The 21,502-nt window shown below is 32.1% G+C and overlaps 1 protein-coding gene across 1 annotated transcript; it reads right to left on the reverse strand.

The window, feature by feature from the left end:
• Window positions 1-2,206: 2,206 nt before the first annotated feature.
• Window positions 2,207-18,184, reverse strand: LOC114326962 (Golgi reassembly-stacking protein 2). Its single transcript, XM_028275451.2, has 3 exons — window positions 18,014-18,184; window positions 17,833-17,959; window positions 2,207-3,561 (listed from the first exon to the last, which is right to left on the reverse strand). The coding sequence occupies exons 1-3, from the start codon at window positions 18,074-18,076 to the stop codon at window positions 2,459-2,461; spliced, it is 1,293 nt and encodes a 430-aa protein (XP_028131252.1). The 5' UTR covers window positions 18,077-18,184; the 3' UTR covers window positions 2,207-2,458.
• Between the last annotated feature and the right edge of the window lie 3,318 nt (window positions 18,185-21,502).

Below are 21,502 nucleotides of genomic sequence, written 5' to 3' on the forward strand. Positions count from 1 at the left end.
TATATTTTGACAACAGTGATGTAAGAGTCTAGTAAATTAGAGCATGATGATAGTAGTAACAATGGGGCGAATATGCGCTTGAAATGTTGTGTATATTGTAACTGTGCCTATTTCACAACATCAAGATTCGAACCAAGAACAACAGGAGAGATAGCACATTCTCTTGGATATTTGTCTGTTGAGTATCGTGCACATAGAAAGACATATATATTTAAATAATTAAGGAACAAGACAACCCTTCTTGTTTATAAACAAATGAAATCAGCTATAAGTCGTGTGTCCTTCAGTTAATACTGTAACTTTAATTCTTAAGCTTATTTTTTTTTCTCTTTTCAATTATCCTTGCTGCCTATAAGCTGCCACTTTGGTGACATTTAGTTATGTCCTGTACTATCTCTTGATCTTGGCAAACAAACATCTGCTTTTCGTAACCAAACATCATCTTAGTGTTAACAACCTCTCAATTTGTATGTTTACTTTTAAATTAGATATAGGAGTATACCCAATACATGGCAACACTGCTTCCCCGCTTCCCACACCCGAGTCACGCCAATATATTCAGTCATTCGTCGATACTACAGTGGCAATGCAATTCATTCTTCTCATAAGCAATGTTGCCGATTTTAGCGCTTCCTTCAGTCGCCTATCTCTAATCGAAAAGTAAATGTATGTGTACATATAACTAATGGCATTATAAATCTCTTAAAATATCATGCCAGTGGGCAAAATGCAGTTTAAATAGGAACTTTTAATTGCCAGATGACGCTAGTCACGTAATATTTTCACTTCAGTTGCGATGGGTGGGAGAAGCTCTCGGTGCTGATCAATTGGAGTATGGAGAACAAGCCTACGTTCTCTCCGATGAGGCTCCAATAAGAGCCGAAAATCGCGATTCAGAGGACTGGACTACGCTCCGTATTCTAATTGAAAAGTAAGATTGTTTTGCCTTCGCATTGCAACTGAATTAAAAATAAAATTTTTATTTTATTTTTATATTGGTCTTTACTCCTTCGAGTAACTAGGTCCATTTTCTGTTGGAATTTACCAGCTGAACAGACGGGGTCGTGAATTGTAAGTTTTTTGAATTCATTCTTGTCTTCTTCGCTTCAGCATCCATTTGGCTTGCAAATTTTAGAAGCCTTGGAGGTGTTACCAAGGAAATGGACCAATAAGTTTTCGTTTTAAAAATCTTTTAGTAATATTTTAATATTTAATATTTTTTAAATATTATTAATAATGCTATTAGGATCGAAAACTTCATCTTTCAGACAAAAATGTTTATGGCATTCAAGAATGCTTTCCTGTTTTGACGAAATGCCTCTGAAGATGCTCTAGGAGCATCTTCAGGGGCATATACATGGAAAGTATACTTGGGCAATATTTAATAAACTCGGTGCTCGATATCTGCCTTTTATTTCCGTAAAAAAAGCAGTTTGTTTGTCTCATTCTCAAGATTTGACAGACTTTTTAGAATTGATTTGAAATTTTTTCAATTCTAACTAATTGTGACTCAGTGGCAAACCTAACAAGGTCCAAAATTAAAGAAAAAATTGTTGAAACAGAAAAATATATTAGCTGGCATCAAACTTAAATCATATACAGATAAATTCAACCCAATATACCCGCTAGTTAGAAAAATTAATCGAACTTTAGTTGGGGTTTATCTTCTTTATGTCTTTTGGTTAGTGTTTCATTGGAAGCCACCCCTAGATCCACCACTGCTATGGCTAGCAGTTTATATTTGTTTTTACGTTTGTTTGTTGTAACACTCTACTCCTTATTTTTGTTCTTAGAAGTACTTACTTAACTCAGCGTCGAAAAGACTAGAAGCATCTGAGAAACCTCAGTACACTAGAAAAAAAATTTATGCAGCAGAAAGTTCTAAGAGACTACTCAGTCATAATATATACAACATATAAAAAGAAGCAGATGATCTCTTACTTAAACTAAAAGTTTAACTATATATTTATGGTATCTGCCATGAAAAAGCTTATGAAATTTGCTCATGCAGGTACATTGCTGAATTTGTTATTAATTTATACTTTGACATGTTTTTTTACATGCAATATCTGTAAATGTATGAATCTCAGAAAAATATCACCAGAATAAGAAAAGGGCTAAGAATAAAGCTTTTAACAGGTATTGAGAAATTTTAGCAATAAAAACACAAAAAAATTGATTCCGTGTTGACAATACAAACACTGTGTCAATTCATGATCTTTTATTTCCATAATATGAATGTTATAATCAAAAATCAATTCCATATCCAATAAATGCCCATTATTTGCAGTTTTGTGATTTGACAGATATCTTTTGAAAATGTTTCCCACCAAGAGCTTTCAATACATTGAAAAGAATCATCAGCTCTGCATTTCTGTTAAAAGTTCCCCTCAGTGTCCAATAAAATATAAGATATCATGTAAAAATGTATTACTAAATAATTCTTCCATTGCACATTTTAACTAGAAGATGTAGTTACAGTTCCACTTAACAACTGTTGAGCTGATTGTGCTGCTATATGAGGATCAAAAATAATAGGTTGGTTCAGAAAGCCTGACAGAGGTGGTGGAGGCAGTGAAGAATTAGTTGTGGTATGTAATACATTTGTTGGAGCCCCACTAGATTGCATTTGGGGATATGAGTACACAGGAACTGTGGTCTGTGTTAAGGGGGGCTGGGATGGACTAAAAGCCGGGTAATCAGCAGGATTATACATAGTTGGAGTAATAATAGGTTGGGGAGATTGTAGTGAGACTTGAGGATGTACCATTGCCTCTGAAGTTACGGGATTCTGAGGATTAGAAAATTTATTCACATCAAATGATGGAATATCACTAGTCGCTGGAGGGTTTTGGAAATTCATGTTGAAATTCGGAATTGATGAAGGAGCTGGTACATTTGAAGTATAAACTGATGGGTCCTGTTGCACAGTGCTGGCAGCTGTAGATAAAACATTGCTAACATTAGTTTCTTGGACTGCTTGTCCAGTTGGCTCTAAATTCAAATTTTCTGTTTTTTGAATTAAAGTTGTAATGGGTTGAGTGGTAGCTGGACTAACAGATTGGTCATTAGATGGTGATATTGTTGGAACTTGATTAAATATAGTTGTAGTGGGAGGAGGTTGGATCGCACTGCCTCTTACAGGAATTCGATGTAAATATCCATAACCTATACCACAGCCTAACATGCCATCACCACCCCACTTCGAATTTGGTGTTATAGTTACATCTCTGCAAGTATCATCATCAGAATTATACACATAAAACTTCAAAGGAACACCATCGTGATTCTCTATTAAATTATATAAATCTTCACTCTCATGTAATATAGAATCTGCACCTATGATGTAATCTGAAAATGGTCTAAGATTTGCTAGAGATGCTGGTGAGTTTGGATGTACTTCCAGAATGTGCCATACGATTTCTTTGGCAACATCAAAGGAACAGAATTTTATGCTTACTCCTAAATAGCCTTGGCCTCCCCATGTGTCACTTGGTACTACTGTCACAGTCCTCACACTTTGAGTTTTATAACTGTAGATGGTTAGTGGAAGTTGCTTTCCTGTAATAAACACAGAATTACTATTAACAGAAAGATATTGTAAATGATGAAATTGTTGCTGGTATGAGCACATTATGAAAATGTTAGGGTACAAAGGGTCTAATGCTCACAATCTTATTGAAGGTTTTATTTATAGCAGTTTTGGCGTTCACAATTCATTCATGAAGGCAACAATTTAGAAGCTGAACAAGCTAAAAACTAAATTAAACTATGTTAATTGTACCAGTTGCCCTAGGTTAAGTTTTAAGTTTATGTTTAAGAGTGGATAGTGGATAGTTGAGTAATTTAAGAGTGGATAATATAGTGCAATGCAAAAAATACAAAAATATATATGACAAAAAAACAAAGTTGGTTTTTGACTGCACAGACGAAAAAGATAGTTGATATGTGTTGTTTGTCTTTTTCGTCTGTGCAGTCAAGAACCAACTTTGTTTTTTTTTGGCATATATTTTTTGCATTGCACCCTCTGCCGTCCTTAGCCAAAACCCCGTATCTACAGAGACATCACATTTGAGTAAAATCGATTTTTGTTTAAGTATTCCTATACATTTACACAAGATACGGCATAAGATGCGGTGTGTTTAATGTGTTTTGGCTTAACTTACGTCTTTTTAGTAAGCAAATAAGATAGATATGCACATTTGGGTTAGAAAGAAGTAAAAAAATTAATTTTTTCAGATTTTTGCAGATACGGCGTTTTCGCTAAGCAAGGCAGAAATATTATGCATCTCTTGATCTCTCACACACAAACTTTAATAAGTAAGAGACACATCAGAACACTTAGGCAACTAAGTTACATAAAGGACACTTATATGAGTGTGAAATCGAAGAAGACACATGGGCTCAATATTACAATTTAACACCACATTGTATCTTCTTTTAAAAGGACGCTCCTTTTAAAAGAAAAACCGTTTAAGAGGAAACAGTAGCGATCAACAGGTAGCGAAAACGCGTTTCAAGATTGCGGCTGTAATTTTGAATATTTTTTCGAGATATTTGGCACACGTATTCGTAATATAATAAAGAATGGCGGTACAGAGCCCAATTTGAAAAATATATTAATATGTGGAAATTACTTTGTAATTAAATACAATATTAAAAAAAGAGCCTCTACCGCCATTAAGAAGAACAAAAAAATACACTTTCTTCAAATAAATTTTTTTATCCGATGCCAAGATTTTGTGTCATTTTGGAACTACTAAAATTTTTTATTTCATTAGTAGTTCCAAAATGACACAAAATCTAGGCATCAGATAAAAAAGTTTATTTGAAGAAAGTGTATTTTTTTGTTCTTCTTAATGGCGGTACAGGCTAGTTTTTTTTAATATTGTATTTAAGGTTGATCTGAACCCCCCCCAAAAAAAAATTTGAAGTTCAAAAATTTTGAAAAAATTTGAGAAGGTGTATGTGATTACTAGAAGTATTTTGACAAATTTTGAGCGAACTTCATGTTTTCGTTTTCGAAAAAACTCAAAAATACTCTTTTTTTCCAAGTATAAAGCGGGAAAACCAAACATACAATTTTGTTAATTTTCTTACAGCATAAAGATATAATCCAAAGAAATACTTATGAATTTTTTGAAAATTTTTGATCTTACAGTTTTGCCATAATACGAAAAAATAATATGTTTTGGCTTATAATAAAGCTACCGGCAAGAAATCGGACAAAATTTTAATAACAACATATATAAAACTGTAAGAGTGGAAAATATTTGCAATAAAATGTTGAATATTTTTTTCTAAACATATGAAAAATCTCGTTAAACAAGAATTATATCTTGAATTGCCGCTGTGAATTTGTGCCGCCATGAAGTGACTCCATCTACAACATCGGTAATATTTATGTTCGATAGATAGCAGTACCTTCTGCTAGAATCGCGTCAAACAGAACTTTATCCTAGCAGCGTTGCCATATCAATTACTTTGTACAACAAAACGTGTTATTGTATTATAGTTAGTAGGTAATATAATACAGATATATATATACTACTATAACGTCTATTTATAACGCATCAACGTGACCTTCTGAAATTCATTTAACTACTTTTCTTGAAATATTGTCAGTCCCCTTGGCCGTATTAGATTTTGATATATTTAGGGCCGGTACTTTTTGTCTCGATTAAACCCGAGTTGGCTTTTTAATGTTTTTAAGTAACATAAAGTTGTCTTTTTTATTTGTATTTTTTCATGTATCTCTGAAGCTTTGTATTTGACTATATTTTGAATTGGAGCATAAATAGTCTACTTTTGTCAAATAGTTTTTCTAATAACTACCATCCATGGTGTTTCTCTTTTGTCGCACTTATGTTTATTAAAGATTTTAATTGAAATCATTATTTTATCTTTAAAATTTTCATTGTTCATTACTTTTTGCATTTGTGGTGAGCTAAATTTAAAGGAAACCAATTGGACGATATTTAAATAGATATGGAGTAAGAGTACCTAAATAAATAACCACTTTTGAAATTAATTCAGGATAGGTTAAAAAATATTTTCACCTTCATATTAAAAATAAAAAAAGGATCAATACAAAAGAAATAATAACAATCAATTTTAAAAATCTTACATCTATATTGATTTCTTCTATGTACAAAAACAACAGAAATAAATAAATATTAGCGAAGACAAAAGAAAAAATGTATTGACACTTAATAATATGTTAAATAAACGTATTGATTAGTCTGATGCAAGTAGAACTAGAACTGTTATATGGAGCTAATCTGGATCGGTATAAATTAGATGAGAAAGAAAAAAATCTAATAAACAGTTTCTTTGAGAGCAGAAAGAGAAAGAGTATAGAATATTAGAAAATGAAAACGGCGCGGCAGAATAATCATCGATAAAGAAGTAAAAAAGGAAACGCGATAACGATATCTGGAACAATTGTTTTATCTGATAAGACACGAAGAAAAGCCAGAAATTGCTATCAAAACTGTTTCTTTTAGCTGTAACCTTTCTGATGTTTTTGTGTCCAGCATGCCTACTACGATACGGTCTCGGATCAATTCCTCCTTCAGTTGCCCATAATTACAATGTTCTGCTAAGGTATGTAGGCTAGTAATAAATAAGTCAATGGTTTCACCTGGTTTTTGTACTGTAGAATTGAATTTGAAACGTTCATATATAATATTACGTCTAGGGATAAAATATTTGTCAAAAACATTTAGAACTTCCTCGTAAGTATCTGGAATTTTTTGAAATTGTATCAAAATATCTTCGGATTCTTCTCCCATAAGGTACACTAGGATATCTATTTTTTGTTTTTCTGTCTTTTGGAGCTGCCCTCATACCGACATGTAGCGTTCCAGCCTCTTCCTCCATGCAGGCCAAATTGCTGGGGCCAAAAAATTGAATTTATCCGGAGGGTTAACATTCAATGGTGCTGGACTTACTATACCTTGAGTATTTGCATCAGGAGTAGTATTAGTAGACATTTTCAGTGTTACTTTATGTCGGGTATGATTTCAACCACAATTGACCACAATGCAGAATATTTTCTTGCCCCTTAACCTTGCTTTGCTACTCTTGGCATGTGCTAGTGGTTAATGGGTAATATAGTTTTATACTTAAAATATACGTGCTGCACTCAACACCGCTGCCACCATGTTTAGTTGGGTTCTTTAATAATGACTATTAAGTACTCTTGATTAAGATATCTTTATTTAGTTTGATCATCTTACATCGCTTGTCCCGGTACCGGTTCCCCGGATCAGACCTAACCTAACTTAATCCTAATCCTTGTTCACCTATATGACATCTATATAGGCAACCAAAGATACACTAACAGAACAAAAACAAAAAATATAGTAAAGCAATGTGGATTGTTTGTGTGCTTGGAAAAAGGTTATCGGTATTCAGCCCGAGAATATACACCTCTAGAGACAGCCAAATCCATAAAAACATGTAGCTTCTATGTTGTCCCTAAAGAAAACAATAACTTCTTCTTTAGCCTGTTTGCATCCACTCCTGGACAAAGGCCTCCCATGAGTTTTCCACTCTTCTCTGTTTTGTGCTCTTTGGTACCAGTTTCTCCCCACTTTTGCTTTGAAGTCATCTAACCATCGTTTTTGTGGTCTTCCTCTGCTACTACTATGCTCGCGTGGTCTCCAATGTACAATGTTCTCGTCCACCTTTCGTTGTTTTGCCGTGCCACGTGTCCTATCCAGTTCCATTTCATTTGCGCAATTCTTCCAGTTACATATTCCACCTTCGTCCTGTTTCGTACGTCCCATTTCAAATATGTTCTCTCAGAGATACTCCTAACATAGCTCGTTCGATGGCCCTCTGTGTTCTTAATCTATTGGCTGATAACCCTGTAAGTGTCACGGTATCCACTCCATCAGTCATAACTGGTAGAATACAACTGTTGAATACCCTTTTTTCTAGGTTTATTGGTATCTTTTTGTTTTTCAACACATCACTGAGTCTTGCAACTGCTGCCCAAGTAATTCGGATTCTTCTAGTTATCTCTGCCGTTTGATTCTGTTTGCCTAGCTTGATCGTGTGACTCTTCGACACTTTCGATCTGACTTCCATCTAAGTCGATTCTGATATTTTGATTTGTCATCACTTTTGTTTTATTTAAATTTATTTTTAAACCGCTTTTCTTCTCAGATTCCTGTTTAAGCATCTTTAGTATGTAGATTAGTTCTTCTGTATTGTTGCTTATGAGCACTATGTCATCGGCAAATCTTAGATGACTTAAAAATTTAAGTGACAATTTAACTTTTTCTTCTAAGACATAAGGCATCTTCTAATTCAATAGTAAATAATTCTATATTCTATATCTGGAATCAATCCTTGCGTTATTCATTCCGTCTAATACGGCCCAGAGTTCTATGGAATCGAATGCCCTATTGTAATCAACAAATGCTGAATGAAGAGGGTTATTGTATTCGTTACACTTTTCGAGAAATGTCCTTATTGTCTGTAGGAGTAGGTGTTCTACGGTACTATAATCTTTGAGATATCCCGCTTGTTCAACAGGCTGGTAACTATCGAATTTATCTGATAGTCTGTTGGTCATTATTGTGGTAAGCAGTTTGTACGGATGTGGTAACAGACTTATTGGTCTGTAATTTTCGAGTTTGTGTTTGCCTCCTTTATTTTGTAGTAGAAGTAGCTGCGCATTTTGCCAAGTGGTTGGAATAGCAATATCAAAGAGGCACTTCTTCATTAGGATTTTAACTGCTTCCAAGGTAGTTTGACCTCCATCTCTAATCATCTCTTTTGTTATTCCGTCGTCTCTATATTTTCCATTTTTCATTTGATTTAAGGCATTTATAACTTCCTCGTTAGTAATAAACCATACCATAATAATAACTTTAGTAATAAACTATACCATTTATACTACAGCCAACGATCAAATGTGTAATTTGGAGAAGTGTCAGAACAAATGGAGATAAGGAGAGGGGCCAGGCAAGGTTACATACTGTCGCCGTTATTGTTTAGTTCTTATTCTGAAGAAATCACACAAGAAGCTTTGGTAAACGAGACAGTCGGCATAAAAGTGAATGGAAATTTAATTAATAACATTAGGTATACCGACGATACAGTCATAATATCAGACAACTTGGAAGACTTAGAAAGAATAATGAACAAAATATTAAGATATATGTAATGGAGAATACGGACTCTCCCTTAACCTCAAAAAACCAAAATTTATGAAAAATAGCAAGAACAACAATATAAATGAAATATTAACGGTAGGCGGCCAGCAGTCTGAGAGAGTAAAAAAATATACTTACTTGGGAACGATAATCACAGAAAATAACGATTAGACTGCAGAAATAAGAGAGAGAATTGAAAAAGCACGTGCCAACTTCGTGAAAATGAAAAAGATTTTATGCAGCAAAGATCTGATATTGGCCCTCAAAATAAGGCTAATTAAATGTTATGTACACAGTGTGCTTTACTATGGAACTGAATCATGGACATTAAATCGAAATGCAATAAATCGACGGTTCTCTTAGCAAGACAGAGACGAACTAGTTTTGGTGTTAGTGAAATAGTTTTCAGTATCTTTTCTGTTAAGTCATTTTTAATATCTTTATTATAACCTTTTTTGTCTTATTCTGAGGTATCTCATGAAACTGCTTACGCAAAAAGATCTCATGGGAATATTTTTCCCAAGAAACGCGAGGTTTTCGCCTTGCTTAAACATATTTTGCGGAATTTAAAATCAAAATCCTGTTATTACATCTACAGATGCATATAAAATATGATACATCCATGGCCGTCGTCCACATGTTTACAAAAAACATATTGTTTCCATAATCTATAAGCGCTAAAACAAATTTAGCAATTTCCCTATTCTACTTTGCAAAATTCATATAGTATCACAACACTTGATTATACATTTGAGGCATTCGCACTGTCCGTCAACGTGTTAAAAGGTTTATGTGTATAAACAAAATTTGTGCAATGTAATACACTTTTAGATGATTTGTCGACAGTGAATGGAAGAGGTCGTAAAATTTTATTACCATCTTTCAGTGTCAGTGTGAGATAAGATGAATTCCTTACTAACTGGAATATTTAGTTACGGAGAAACATAATATGTAATTAGTCTATGTTGTGAGGCCGCTCCCGTCTAAAAAAATTCTGATTTGGTTTCTTTGCGGATTCCTATTCAAAAATGTCCCCTTTAAATAAATCAGAAGAGTGCCAGCGAAATTTTTGGGCAAAAATTGTTAAAAAAAATGTTTCTAAACAAATTCACAAGATTACCATTTTTTGTCCAGGAAAATATTTTTTCTTGTTTTTTGGTCATTCTAAGCAAGAAAAATATCTTGTCATTTTTTTCAAAAGTTGATAATTTTCGAGTTAGAGGTGAACTAAAATATGAAAAATGCGAAGATAGACATTTTCGAGGCGTAAAAACTCATATTTAAATTATTATATTTAAGGTTGGCAAGTCCTTAAAGTGAAGTTTAAACATTCATTTTTGAAATTCTGAGTAGTAATCGGGTCTAACTTCAATTTAGACCGTTGTTTTTTAATTGTTAATTATGCGCGTCGATCCGATTTTAATGCCAATGCAGCAGGGTCTATTTCAACAATCTCCTATTTTGCACTGTAACTCTTTAGGTTTTTTGGCTTCTTCTAAACAAAAAAGATATCTTCTCATTTTTCTGAGAAGTTAACAGTTTTCGAGAATACACGTCGCTTGCTGAGAACATTAGTGACGTAACTTCAAAAACGTAGTTTGTAGCGCCTTACAGAGTAATTTCCACATATTAATATATTTTTCAAATTGGGCTCTGTACCGCCATTCTTTATTATATTACGAATATGTGTGCCAAATATCTCGAAAAAATATTCAAAATTACAGCCGCAATCTTGGAACGCGTTTTGGCTACCTGTTGATCGCTACTGTGTCACCTTAATTGTGATAAGTGGTTCCTGAGATACAACCCGTCAAAGTTGACCGGCATTTACGGCAAAGATATAAACAATAGGATCATAATTTTCGAACCATCACTTTTTTATTTTTATCGTGTTTCTCCACACTAATTTTCATATCTTTAAAATACTCATAACATATATTATTATAATAAAAGCTATCGATATTACGAGTGAAAATGGCCAAAAATAGCAAAATTCCAATCAAAAATTAGGTTGGAGAAAATGTAATCTCAAAGTTCAAAATCGGTATACGTTAAAAAATGCATTTTCTCGGCTTCCCATGGAGCAATTTTCTTCATTCTTTTTTTGTTCCCAAGTAACTCGAGTAGAGCCATCTAACTAACGCATCATTAAATGTCAAACTTGCTTTTCTTTTGTTATAATAGATTAATTTATTTATACGAAAAGATAACTATATTTTTCCAGTTGTGGACTTTCTTTGGATAAACTTACTACAAGTGTTCCTTTTAACGTTAAAAACACAAATATTCTCATTTGAAAGCTGTATAATTATTGAAACAATATTTAATGTTGTTCTGAAGCTATTTTCTTGTGGCATTTTTACAATTTTAACTATTTAGAATGGGAAATAAGCCACAATATTATTAAAAAATGATTTTTATTAACGTTTCGACGCCCAAATCGGGTGCCGTTGTCAAAATACAAAATACTATTAATATAAACAAAAATGTTGTTGCTTAGTAAAAAAATTCTTCTAATAATTTATTTAATTTGACTCATTTATATCGGCAATTCAGATACATATGATACATTTTAAAGTAGAAGACTTTAAAATGATATTGCCAATATTTATGAGTTGCGTTCCTGGGACGACTTTACTGAAAGATAGTTCATTCGATTACATGAAATCAACCCCAACTCAAGAATATCCGTCACAAAAAAATCATAGCATGTGATCTGTCTTTAAAAAGACAACCACATGCAACGGTGACATTAAAATTCTCGCGTTAGAGATCTCATAGTAAATCACGAGGGAAAACCAGGAAAAACCTCGTGATACTATCCCGACATCGTAAGTATTTGGTCTTACATTTAATTTACTCTCAAAATTAATACCAAATTCTGACTTTACTATAATTTTGTTTAAATTATAAATAATATCAATAATACATGGGTATATAAGTAATACTAAAATATAAAAGTACAGCCTTTAGAACCATGTGCAACAATAAGTATATCAACAATATCAACAACCTTGATACTAACGACTATTTCGCATTTTTTTATGAACCTGATATACATATACCTACATATTATAATAGTTCATTATTAGATTCATGCATCTTGAATTCCTGTATAGACAAATGGCCCAAAGCAACTGTAATCTATACAGATGCATCCAAAACATCGGAAGGGACCGGATGTGCTTTCTACATTCCATCTAAATCAACAGAAAAAATGTTCAAATTACCTTCTAATTGCTCAATTTTTAGTGCAGAAGCAATTGCGATTCTTGAATCCTTGATATATTTCGATAGTTTAAACAATAATTCAGTGTTAATAATATCCGATTCATTGTCAGTTTTATTATGTCTCAAAAATTCAAAATTACCCAATTATAATTCTAATCCTTTCATTTACCAAATTAAGAACATGCTTGTCAAGCTTAAAAATAAAAATAAAACTACTAATTTTATTTGGGTAAAAGCTCATGTTGGTATAAAATATAATGAGCATGTTGATTCTTTAGCTAAAGCTGCAATAACCTCTTCAGCTGAAATTGTACCAGAGGAGAGAATTTGTATTCCTGACACTTTTTGTATCTCTAAAAGAAATCAAATAGATCGTTGGAAAACTTATTGGCAAACTTTTTGTAACCACTCAACAACACAATATATTTATATACAACCACAAATTCCAAATTCGAGATGGTTTAAGAAATTTAGTAACATCCGTAAATATATAACAACCTTAATAAGATTGAGATTTGGTCATGCTTGTTATCCTACTCATCTTGCTAAAATCAAAATTTACAATTCAGACTTATGTGAAACATGTCAAGAACAAGGAGATCTTAATCATATCTTTTTTAACTGTTCCAAATATATTCAGCATACAGGAACTCTTTTAAGCAGCTTGCAAACGCTGCAAATATTTCCTCCGTACCAAATAAATAACCTATTGGCTACTAATGACAAAAGAGTATATGATTGTCTAATCAAATTTATACATAGTACAAATGTATGTCTGTAATCAATTTTAGCCAATCTCGTTAACCTTTTTTTTACCCAATTGTTTATTTTCCCTCCTTTTCCCTATTTATAGTAATGTCTTTTAGTAATTTTTAAGAGGTTTTTTTTTTCTTTTGACTATTTTGATCTGTTTGCAATAGTAGGTATAGATAGACACTTTTTTATTTAGTATTAAGTAAATTAGAATAATATGTTTTTCTTTTTAATAATTTGTATTAGGTTTAATAGTTTTTTTGTATTAGTATTAATTATTATCAAGTTGTATCTGGCTAAATAGCTAAGTGCTAAAGTCACAAATAAAAAAAAAAAAAAATATATAAAATATGTACTAACTCGACTATTGACTTACTAATTGTGGTATTTTCTTTCTATTGACTTCCTCTTTCGGTATGGGTATCCACATCCTACTGCATTCCACCGAGGAATTTGCGACACAATTGGTTTCGTTTAGCATAATTAGAGCCGCTTCTTTGATTTTTCTCTTTTTACTATCTGTTTCTTTCAGGACTATACTTGAATCTCTCCACTGAACTCTATGTTCATTATCCCATGCGTGTTGACATATTTGAGATCTATCAAATTCTCTATTTTTAATATAAGATTGATGTTCTTATATTATTTTTTTATATTATATTATAATATTCACTTATATTATATTATATTATTTTTGTTTATATTAATAGTATTTTGTATTTTGACAACGGCACCCGATTTGGGCGTCGAAACGTTAATAAAAATCATTTTTTAATAATATTGTGGCTTATTTCCCATTCTAAATAGTTGAAACAATATTTATTTCAGCAAATTAAAAATTTTTGTTATAAGAAATAAATTAATGTATTATAACAAAACAAAAGCAACTTTGATATTTAATAATACGTTAGTTAGATGGCTCTACTCGAGTTACTTGGGAACAAAAAAAAGAATGAAGAAAATTGCTGAATGGGAAGCCGAGAAAATGCATTTTTTAACGTATACCGATTTTAAACTTCGAGATTACATTTTCTTCAACCTAATTTTTGATTGGAATTTTGATATTTTTGACAATTTTTACTCGTAATATCGATAGTTTTTATTATAATAATATATGTTATGAGTATTTTAAAGATATGAAAATGTGTGTGGAGAAAGAGGACAAAAATAAAAAGGTGATGGTTCGAAAATTATGATCCTATTGTTTATATCTTTGCCGTAAGTGCCGGTCAACTTTGACCGGTTGTATCTCAGGAACCACTCATCGCAATTAAACATTTTTTCTTTTAAAAGAAGCATTTTGCCGCTTTTTTCCAATACCGTTTTCATGATTTAATTTAATTTAATATTTCCCGAGATATTCTATTTGTTTATAAGCCAAAAAATTGTTTATAATTTAAAAATATTAGTGAGGCCGCGTAAATAGTCCAATTTCAATTCTGTAAAGTACATTAGATACGTACAGTGTCGTTTTATACAAAAATCTTAGCTATTCTTATGCATCATAATTATTGTGGTTATTATAGTGACCGTAAATTTTTAATTAAAAATTCAGTTGTTGCTAAACTGTTCATTCAATTTCCATCGGCTTCTGGAATTATAGTCTATAGGAAAAGAGCTTTTATATTACCAAGTTATTTAATTTTTAATAAACAATTTTATTAGTCTAAAATTATCTTATCTAAAATTTTAGTTGAAAATTAAAGATTTTGTTGGAAAAACCTGCATTTTCCGGAGAAAACTTTCGTCGAAGTAAATCGGGAAAAACACGTCTCTATGCAGAATTTATTTACGGTGAATTTTTATTTGAGTGGTTTTGGTGTAAAGTTAAAACCTTTGGAGTTATATATCAAAAATTGAAAAAAACACGATTTTCGGGCGCCGTTTTGTTTATAAAAAAAGTAGCACACTATCTGCGGACTTTGCATACCTATATTATTAATAAATATAATCATAAGATTCGATTCTAGCAATAAAATTGCTGGTAAATAACTTTTCCCAAAAATGGCCTATTCTCTGATAATGACTATAATGTTAACAGCTGTTCATCCTCGTCGTCTTCATCAGAAAAAATGTTTTTAGGAAATAACTTAGCCAACTTGTATTTGAAACCAAATCCGTCATCTGGATCAAAGTCAGGATCTTGATCCGAATCATCAAAATCTTCGTTTCCGCTAGAATTATTTGTCTTTCTTGTAAGAGCACATTGGCGCACCCTTTTCAAGAGCTGTACTGAAGTAGTGGAACATGTCTGCTGGCTGTCGATACTAGAGTCGAGGATTGTGACGGAGTTCTGGAAATTGAGCTTGTCTTGGGGAAATTGTCATCTGCATCCTCATTGCCATCAAATTCGGAAAGACAATACTCTTCATCACTTAGATGGTCTACTATATACAGGAGTTCAGCTTCTGTAGCCGTCGATTTCTAGACATCTAAAAAACATAGGAATAATGTACTGGAAAAATCTAACCAAACCTAAACAATGTACTGGAAAAAATGTAATAACAAATATGCCTAATAAATAATTTAAAGTCTTACAGAACCTTGTCTAGCAAATAAATACTAAACTTTGCTTTAATGTATCCGTAAAAAAAATTAGAATTGTGCGTAAACTACGATCTCAAAATTTTTTTGGTTTAGTATGTGAAAAAATATCCTATTATTTGGTACAATCCTCAATATGATTAAAAATATTTTCCTATCGCTAATATCAAACAACAAGATTATTATAGAAATTTGTTGCCACAATATTGTTTAATAAATTTCATAAGTTTCAAAACTAAGAAATAAAAATTGTTTTTACGGCGAGATAAATAAAAACAATGAATTTTGGTGTTAGAATTCTCATAAAACATATTTATTCTTGCAATAACTATTCCAGTGTTTTTAAAGAATTATCTGCTAGTTAAAAATAATGAAAAAAACTACCTTTGACACTTACCTTCAATTTTTGTCCAAGTAGTTTATTCCAAATGACACTTGTGCAAAAAACAAAAATAAACTTGAACGATTTACATAGACTGTTGCAGAAAGGCGCGCTGGTAGCTTATCATACCAGTTTTGTGAAAATCACGTGGTTGCCATGCCGCATACAGGTTTTCAGTATTCACACCTACCAGCAAGCATTCAGTGTATCGACTGTGCCTATAAGGATTGTTTTCACCTCAACTCTGATGACAAAATAAGACGTAATATACCCTATTCCACGAACATACGCCTGTTTTGGATTACTTCGACAACGAATATTTCACTGTGCAAAATAAGAAGAATAAAAGTAAACTGCAAATTACATTGTTGTTTATTGGAATAATTATTAGTGCCATTTACTTTCGTACTTCTTATGTTGCACAGTAAAATATTTGTTGTCGAACTAATCCAAAACAGGCGTATGTTCGTGGAATTTCCCATAGCTTATGGTATATATAGCTACCAGAGAATGTTTTAAAGGGTTAACAATAAGGCTTCGCCATCATAAATTAGGTTTGTTCGTAGTACGATCCAATCGATCAGCAACCGTTGCCAACCATTTTTCCAAATTTCTTAAATATGTTATATGGTTTGTCGTTAAAAATGCATTTTATCTGTTTATTTTATTTAAATCAAAAATACATACAAAAAAGCACATACACTGGTATATAAAATAATAATAGATTCCAAAAACCAAAAATAATCTACAAACTCAAAGCTTTCTTGTTGTATCCCCATATAACAGGTAAATGATTTTTATTTAGTCCTGTAATAGGCCTTGGATTTTTGGACAAATTAGAAGTGGTTTTAGTTTAAAATCACCAGTGGCATTTGCTCTAAGTAGCAAAGTTAATCGTTCTTTAGACCATTTATGACCAGGTGCAGATGTTTCGGTTTTTGAAATGTACGTGCGATTGGGCATTTGCTTCTAACAAAGTCATGTTTTGTCTACGTTAAACACTTGTTCAGGTTTATAACCACCTTTTTCTATAATTCCTTTTAAAATGTTAAGATATTCCTTAGATGTGGCCTCGTCTCATTTTATTTTCAAATTATGCATAAACAAGTGGAAATAGAAAAGAGTGTGCATCAAGATTGCGTTTGCTCAAGAATGACAACATCGGGCCATTATAGCGAAATATTTTAGACTGTAGATCGAAACCGTGCCATAATTGAATAGGGCCGTTATAAAGAAATGCTGTATACAGAGCGGCCGTATAGCGAGGTATGGGTGTAAAATAATAATTACAATTTTTTGATGATTTGCTGTATGAATAATATGTATGTACATCTAAATAACTACCATTTTAAATTAGGAACCTTTTATTTAAGAAAATTTGCTAACAATAACTATTTTTCTGTCAAGTTGAAAGAAGTTTTAACAAAATCCAAAATTCACATACGGAAAGTCCATATAAACGTAAAACTGGTTATAAAACCTAATCTGGACTATCAAATCTATATTTTTAAACATATAAATCCATTACATGGAACCATATTTTAAAGTTATAACTATTGCAAATCAGTAGAATTAGGTAGGTATATTTTATCTTCATCACCACAGTTTTTATGCTCTCTTACAAAATAGGTGATAAGAGACTTAGCAGAAATAAACTCTGAGTGACTCTGAGGATAAATTTGTTTTAGGGAGTATTTTCATAAAGAATGTAATGGAAGGGTGTAACCACAAACAAAACAAGTGATTACTTACCTACGCCGTTTTTTAGTATCGTCCTAAGTGTATCATTTTCTCGATCTAGCCGGGTGCCGTTAATAGATATAATAAAATCAAAGAATGGTTGAAGTCCTGCAAGACTGGCAGGAGAATTTTCTTGGACCTAAAATTTTTAAGTATTAATATAACATTTCAAAACGTTAACATTTAAAGGTACTTTAAGAACGTGATATCCATCTGTTCCGCCACCGGGAACATCTACACTTTCAGAGTTTCCCATATTTTTTTAATAAATTACTTCTAAATTACGTGGCACCATAACCCAAAATTTACCAGGTATCAACAACACAACACATATCTTTCATTTCAAAAATGGTTTGACTTTGACAGTACTGACGTGTTTACTTCTGTTACACTTTCTAAGTTGGTCACAGTGGAAAATATTGCTTTCCTTCTTTAATTTTAAAGAGAAATGTGGCAGATGACATAGGAACTTTATTCATTAGAAAGAGGTAACAGAGGTGACGAGTTAAGAAATTTTTCGAGAGGAGTTTAAAATATGAAAAATAAAAATCTGTAAAAATAATCTAGATTCTAGATAACATATGCATACAAGAAAATAAATTTATAGATCACATTACTAGTATGTTGTCATTTTGGGTTAAAAAGCTTAATGATTCTTTATTAGTGTTCCACAGAAGCTACCATCTGGTATTGCAGATGTGTAAAGACAATGAAGTCGACTTTTCAAAGTAACAAGACATTTACAACACACACTGCACTACGTATCTGATTGGAAAATCATCTGTACCATGCCAATGGCCATTAGTTGTCGAGGCATTAAGCTAAATAAAAAAAATGTCTATTGTATTTTTATACGTGGTTTGTGCTTATGTCTAACAATATTGTTATTATTATATTATGTATTGTATTAAAAAGAGGGGAAAATAATATACTTCTATTATATGATTCCAACGAAATAAATATATTTTAAACATAAATAATAAAAATGTATACCATTTCTCTTCAGTTGCAATGCGAAGCCAAAACTGTCTTAATTTTTACTTAGTTCAGAAAGTGCAACCAGCACTCTTGCCGACGATTTCGCCTCTTGTTATAGGCTCATCAGAGAATGCATAGATTGCTATCTCTGAACCAAGTTTAAATTACCAAGTCTATTAGTCCCCGCATTGCAACTAACGTGAGGGTAGTCGGTGCCTATCGGCACATGCTAGACACAAGTCAAAACTTTCAACCTAATAAAATATTTAAAATAATATCAAATTGAAAACTTATTGGACCATTTTCCTTTGTAACACCTCCATGGCTTCTAAAAATTTCAAGCCAGATGGATGCTGAAGCAAAGAAGACACGAGGTAATTCTATAATTTGCAATTCACAACCCCGTCTGTTCAGCGTGGTAAATTCTAACGGAAAATGGATATATGTTACTCAGGCCCAGTTTTTCAGTGACAGGTTAAAATTTTGGTTAGCTAACCTAGTTTAAATTTTAACCAATATTTTAACCCTCAATAGGACTAATACTAATAGAAAATAAAAATGTATACCATTTTTATTCAGTTGCAATGCGAAACCAAAATTGCAAATTTTAGAATTATTTCGTGTCTTCTTTACTTCAACATCCGTCTGGCTTGCAATTTTTAGGAGCCGTGGAGCTGTTACCAGGAAAATGTAAGGCGACAATAACATGAGGTGTTCCCAATCGCGCTCAAATACTGCTGAACTAGGGTGATCAGGCAAAAACCGGTGTAAGTCAGTGTGATATAGGCGTATCTAGGTAACAACGGAATAAAATTGAAAACGAAATGAATTATTGTGACAGGTTGGACAAATAATATTAAGATTCCTTTTTAATCTTCTTTTCATCGTAATTTAATACTTATTACCTTCAAAGTGCCAAAGACACAAAAATTATAATAAATAAATATTTACTAAAAACTCCATATTTTTTTCACACTTTATTTGCAGTGATACATATTCGCGGTTTGCAAGTACTTGGAGGGGATACGAGAAACGATCGTGCGCGAATAGCGGAGAAATCTTGCAACTTTCTTAAATAATTCATATTGTCAATAATTGAAATTGTCAAACTGACGTATATTTCATACCTACTGTCATTGAAGAAGAAAAATTATATGTTGCTTACACTATTGATATGATATGCAATTATTATATAAAAGTATATTTAATTATTTGTATTTTGCTTGCAGTACTGCATTTTAATAATTCATTTTATTTACTACATAAAATTGTTTAACTTGAAAGATTTTAACAACTTCTGACTATCGGTGTGCGTGTACTTCATACTTCATACTGTCACACTTTCGTTTTTATAAAAATTCACTCACAACCCACGGTTCTTAGACATTACTACTCACAACCAGTGATATTGCAGCGGGATCCCGCTCCCACATCACTGCTCACAACATTTGTATGCAGGGCCGCTGAGAGGGATGAGCGGGCCCCGGTAAAAAGTGAAAGACGGGGCCCTGGCAAAAAGTGAAGAGCGAAAAAAATTGTTTAATTTTTATAGAAAACAAATTAATAATAAATAATAAGAAACATTTCAAATATATAATTTTGTTGAATTTTGATTATATTATTTATAATAGTAAAAATATTTACAGTGGTGTTAAAAAGTCCTATATCACCTTACCAAATACGCGGTCTGTCGTCGATTTTTCCTTGTTCAGATACTTCTTAATGACTGTAATTACTGTAGCATTATTGTAATTGATTGCAGTTTACTGCGGATGCTATTTCGCGACTAGATTTGTCGTTTTTATGGTGAAAAATAATTTCAAAACGCTTTTCGTTCGATAATTTAGTTTGTTTGGTCTGGGATGACATTTTGACCTTTTTATCAAAAATCAAAGAGCGAGTAATGTATTAGGGTAACTACATAGTGTTCATATAGTCAAAATATGTGGCAAATTTGTAATTAAGATTCAATTTAATAGTACTTTAACGACTTAATAATCACCTCATAATTTCTCGGATTATGGGAAATCCATTCAATCAAATTATTCTAATCTTTTCTGTAGAATTTTGAGCTAGTAATTAAAAAAACATTAGTAAGTATACCGATAGCGCTAATTACAAGCACAAACTTAAAATGAATTAGCGAAAATATACAAAAAAACTTGTGTTACACCTCAAAAACTATAAGGCGCTGAGGTGATGCAGGACTTTTTAACACCACTGTATATTACAGGTGCTTTTCGAGTTTTCTGATGGGCAAATATGTCCCTAATTTTTGACAAATCACATGTTTTTGCCAAATCATTCTCAATTCACAAAGTTGAAAGGCAGCTAACCGATCCTGTTTCATTGTAGCTATCATTACCTCAGAATTTTTTATGCGAAAAACAAAACTAAATGATCTTTCTGCTTCTGGGACTGTCACCGGTAATGTGCAAAATATTCTTAACGCAATAACAATTAAAATTTGAGATGTTTAATTTTATTAAGCATGGAGAAAGTTGAGATTCACCAATTAGTACATTCTTTCACGGTTTTTGCTGTAAATTTTAAAGAACCGCTGGGATTGACATGAAATTTGGTATATCTATCATGATATATCATGAAATTTGGTATATCTAACGCATATCTAACATGATAATGAAAAAAAGTAATATTGTGCTGATGTGTGCTTTTGACCTGGGGGTGAAAAAATATATGTCCA

The sequence above is a fragment of the Diabrotica virgifera genome, chromosome 1 (genome assembly GCF_917563875.1).
Source record: "Diabrotica virgifera virgifera chromosome 1, PGI_DIABVI_V3a".
Lineage (NCBI taxonomy): Eukaryota > Metazoa > Arthropoda > Insecta > Coleoptera > Chrysomelidae > Diabrotica > Diabrotica virgifera.

What these genes read in the sequence shown, in the direction of transcription:
- LOC114326962 (XM_028275451.2), bottom strand. Translation starts at nt 18,076, where the DNA reads ATGGGAAACTCTGAAAGTGTAGATGTTCCCGGTGGCGGAACAGATGGA. An exon ending in ATGGATATCACGTTCTTAAA is followed by an intron (nt 17,960 to 18,013) that starts GTACCTTTAAAT and finishes TAAAAATTTTAG; the next exon opens with GTCCAAGAAAATTCTCCTGC. An exon ending in GATACTAAAAAACGGCGTAG is followed by an intron (nt 3,562 to 17,832) that starts GTAAGTAATCAC and finishes TGTTTATTACAG; the next exon opens with GAAAGCAACTTCCACTAACC.